We start from the raw sequence: 4,316 nt of genomic DNA on the forward strand, positions 1-4,316 counted from the left end.
GAGGGGTTAATACACACACTCCTCCTGCACACTACTGTACACTAACACTGCACTGAGAGAGAGAGAGGGGTTAATACACACACTCCTCCTGCACACTACTGTACACTAACACTGCACTGAGAGAGAGAGAGGGGTTAATACACACACTCCTCCTGCACACTACTGTACACTGACACTGCACTGAGAGAGAGAGGGGTTAATACACACACTCCTCCTGCACACTACTGTACACTGACACTGCACTGAGAGAGAGGGGTTAATACACACACTCCTCCTGCACACTACTGTACACTGACACTGCACTGAGAGAGAGAGGGGTTAATACACACACTCCTCCTGCACACTACTGTACACTGACACTGCACTGAGAGAGAGAGGGGTTAATACACACACTCCTCCTGCACACTACTGTACACTGACACTGCACTGAGAGAGAGAGGGGTTAATACACACACTCCTCCTGCACACTACTGTACACTGACACTGCACTGAGAGAGAGGGGTTAATACACACACTCCTCCTGCACACTACTGTACACTGACACTGCACTGAGAGAGAGAGGGGTTAATACACACACTCCTCCTGCACACTACTGTACACTGACACTGCACTGAGAGAGAGAGGGGTTAATACACACACTCCTCCTGCACACTACTGTACACTGACACTGCACTGAGAGAGAGAGGGGTTAATACACACACTCCTTCTGCACACTACTGTACACTGACACTGCACTGAGAGAGAGAGGGGTTAATACACACACTCCTCCTGCACACTACTGTACACTGACACTGCACTGAGAGAGAGAGAGGGGTTAATACACACACTCCTCCTGCACACTACTGTACACTGACACTGCACTGAGAGAGAGAGGGGTTAATACACACACTGCTCCTGCACACTACTGTACACTGACACTGCACTGAGAGAGAGAGGGGTTAATACACACACTCCTCCTGCACACTACTGTACACTGACACTGCACTGAGAGAGAGGGGTTAATACACACACTCCTCCTGCACACTACTGTACACTGACACTGCACTGAGAGAGAGAGGGGTTAATACACACACTTTTGTACACCGACATTGACATAAACACCGGTTTATGTTTTTCACAGGTTAATAAGGTTCCCTGTACCAGTGAATTATACAGTAGTGCGGATCTGAAATGTCAGGATGTGATTTACTTTTCTAAACAGTACGGCTCTGCAGCACAGCTGGTGTCACTCGGAGAAGCTCCACTCTTCGAGACCCGCAGACACGCTGCTGAGGGCGACACGCTGGCCGGGGGAGGAGGGGGGCCGCCGGCGTGCGGTCAGCGGGTTCACGAGTCGCTGACGAGTGCGGATCGCCCGCGCAGCCGGGACACACCGCCATCTGGCGGCCGCGCCCGGAACGACAGCTGCCTTGTCCGCGGTGAGGGGGAGGCAGAGGGCGTGTCCGGGCCGTGTCCAGGGGTGTCGCAGCTGCCGGCCAATCCGCAGGCAGCGTGTCCCCCAGGGCGGGCTGGGGACAGAGCTATAAACAGGGTGGCAGGAAGAGACAACCACACTGTTCACCTCACTGAAACAGCAAGACAAGATGAAGACCCTGACTGTCCTCGTGCTGTGTGCCCTGACAGCTGTGTGTCTGTCCACTGGAGGTGAGTCTGTCTGTGTGTCTGTCTATGTCTCTGTCTATCTGTCTGTCTGTCCACTGGAGGTAAGTCTGTCTGTCTGTGTGTAAGTCTGTCTATGTGTCTGTCTATCTGTCTGTGTGTCTGTCCACTGGAGGTAAGTCTGTCTGTCTGTGTTTGAGACTGTCTATGTCTCTGTCTATCTGTCTGTGTGTGAGTCTGTCCACTGAAGGTGATTCTGTATGTTTGTGTCTATCTGTGTGCCTGCCTGTCTGTGTGTCTGTCCAATGGAGGTGAGTCTGTCTGTTAGCCTGTCCACTGGAGGTGATTCTGTATGTTTGTGTTTATCTGTCTGTGTGTCTATCCACTGGAGGTGAGTCTGTCTGTCTGTGTGTGAGTCTGTCTGTGTCTGTGTCTATCTGTCTTTGTGTCTGTACCCTGGAGGTGAGTCTGTCTGTGTGTCCACTGGAGGTGAGTTTGTCTGTCTATCTGTCTGTCTGTCTGTCTGTCTGTCTGTCCACTGGAGGTGATTCTGTGTGTTTGTGTTTATTTGTCTCTGTGTCTGTCCAGTGGAAGTGAGTCTGTCTGTGTTTCTGTGTATCTGTCTATCTACAGTATCTGTGTGCCTGCCTGTTTGTGAGTATGTCCACCGGAGGTGAGTCTGTCTGTCTGTGTGTGAGTCTGTCTGTCCACTGGAGGTGATTCTGTATGTTTGTGTTTATTTGTCTGTGTGTCTATTAGTGTGCCTGCCTTTCTGTCTGTGAGTCTGTCCACTGGAGGTGACTCTGTCTGTGAGTCTGCCAGAGGTAAGTCTGTCCATCTGTCTGTGTGCTTGTTCATCTTATGTCAGTCGAGACTTTTACTGGATAAACTGCACACACACATGTACAGACTCTTGAGGCTGAACTTTCTGATCCTTTCTTTAAATTCCAGACTCCGATGTCTCTGTCAGCGCCCCGGATTCTCATAGCACAGAAGGTGAGAATCCTCCATCATGCTTGGGTCCTCTGCCTCTCCTGCCCACTGGGCTCAGCAGACATGGGAGGAGTCAGGGTGTGTCAGAGAGGGAAAGGGAGGAGTCAGGGTGTGTCAGAGAGGGAGGAGTCAGGGTGTGTCAGAGAGGGAAGGGGAGGGGCCAGGGTGTGTCAGAGAGGGAGGGAGAGGGAGGAGTCAGGGTGTGTCAGAGAGGGAGGGAGAGGGAGGGGTCAGGGTGTGTCAGTGGGGAAGGGGAGGAGTCAGGGTGTGTCAGAAGGGAGAGAGGGAGGAGTCAGGGTGTGTCAAATGCGGGGAGGGGAGGAGTCAGTGTGTTTCAGAGAGGGAGGGAGAGGGCAGAGTCAGGGTGTGTCGGGGCGGAGGGGAGGAGTCAGGGTGCGTCCGAGGGGGGAGGGGAGGAGTCAGGTTGTGTCAGTGGGGTAAGGGGAGGAGTCAGTGTGTTTCAGAGAGGGAGGGAGAGGGCAGAGTCAGGGTGTGTCGGGGAGGAGGGGAGGAGTCGGGGTGTGTCAGTGGGAGCCCTGATTCTATTTTAGAGGCAGGTCCTGTGTGACCTGGCATGTTCTTTCCGTGTTGCAGAAGTGTTTGTGAAGAGAGACCTGGCCTCCTCCTTCGTCAAGAGACTGAAGAGGCACATCGGGGCTGCAGGGGGCGCCGCAGGGGGCGCTGGCGGCACCGGACTGTCGCTGCAGCAGCTGGAGAGGTGAGGGGCCGTGTGCTCGCCGCCTGAGGGGGGCAGGGGGTAGGGACAGGCCCGGGTGGCCGAGTGAGCGTCATCTACTTGTCTCCCTCTCTCTCCAGCCTGCGCGAGGTGTGTGAAGTCAACCTGGCCTGTGAGCACATGGCAGAGACCGCCGGTATCGTCGCCGCCTACACCCAGTACTACGGACCAATCCCCTACTAGACCACGCCCCCGTGAGGACTGAGCCCCGCCCAGTCCCGGTGAAGCCACGCCCATCTGTGAGAATTAACCCTTTCAAGACTGGAGCGGGGCCACACGTGAAGAACATCTGCCTATGAACCGACAAACTGTATCTGAACACACGCGAAAGTCCTCCTGTTAAAGAGAAGAATTCATACATAAGTGCCTCTTCTTCCAGGAAAGTTTTTTTCTGGATGTATAGTATTTCTACAGTATGTTTATGTTAGTCCAGTTGGTATAAGCTGAAGCAGTTTGAAATGGGATCCAGAGTATAAGATTCCGACTCGGGTCTGCCGACTGCGTGTTGACGTCTCGTCTGACCTGCCGTGTCACGTGACTGCGCTGCGCCGCGCCGCCGGGGCTGTGTTCCCACGCCAGAACATCCTGCTGTGCGCCGCCGGGCTCCGAGCAAGCCGAAATAAACACTTCCAGAGCACCTCTCTCTCCCTGTGTCTGTCCGCAGCGTGTGTGTGTGTGTGTGTGTGTGTGTGTGTGTGTGTGTGTCAGGAGGTGTGTATGTGTGTGTCAGGAGGTGTGTGTATCTGTGTGTGTGTGTGTGTGTCAGGAGGTGTGTGTATCTGGGTCTATGTGTGTCAGGAGGTGTGTATGATTGTCAGGGTGAGTGTATGTGTGTGTCAGGAGGTGTGTGTATCTGGGTCAATGTGTGTCAGGAGGTGTGTATGATTGTCAGGGTGAGTGTATGTGTGTGTCAGGAGGTGTGTGTATCTATGTGTGTGTGTCAGGAGGTGTGTATGATTGTCAGGGTGAGTGTATGTGTGTGTCAGGA

The 4,316-nt window shown here is 53.7% G+C and overlaps 1 protein-coding gene across 1 annotated transcript; it reads left to right on the forward strand.

The window, feature by feature from the left end:
• Positions 1-1,092: 1,092 nt before the first annotated feature.
• Positions 1,093-3,962, forward strand: bglap (bone gamma-carboxyglutamate protein). Its single transcript, XM_088930970.1, has 4 exons — positions 1,093-1,644; positions 2,551-2,595; positions 3,187-3,310; positions 3,409-3,962. The coding sequence occupies exons 1-4, from the start codon at positions 1,584-1,586 to the stop codon at positions 3,509-3,511; spliced, it is 333 nt and encodes a 110-aa protein (XP_088787096.1). The 5' UTR covers positions 1,093-1,583; the 3' UTR covers positions 3,512-3,962.
• The last annotated feature ends 354 nt before the right edge of the window (positions 3,963-4,316 follow it).

The sequence above is a fragment of the Atractosteus spatula genome, chromosome 13 (genome assembly GCF_055471065.1).
Source record: "Atractosteus spatula isolate fAtrSpa1 chromosome 13, fAtrSpa1.hap1, whole genome shotgun sequence".
In the NCBI taxonomy this organism is placed as follows: domain Eukaryota; kingdom Metazoa; phylum Chordata; class Actinopteri; order Semionotiformes; family Lepisosteidae; genus Atractosteus; species Atractosteus spatula.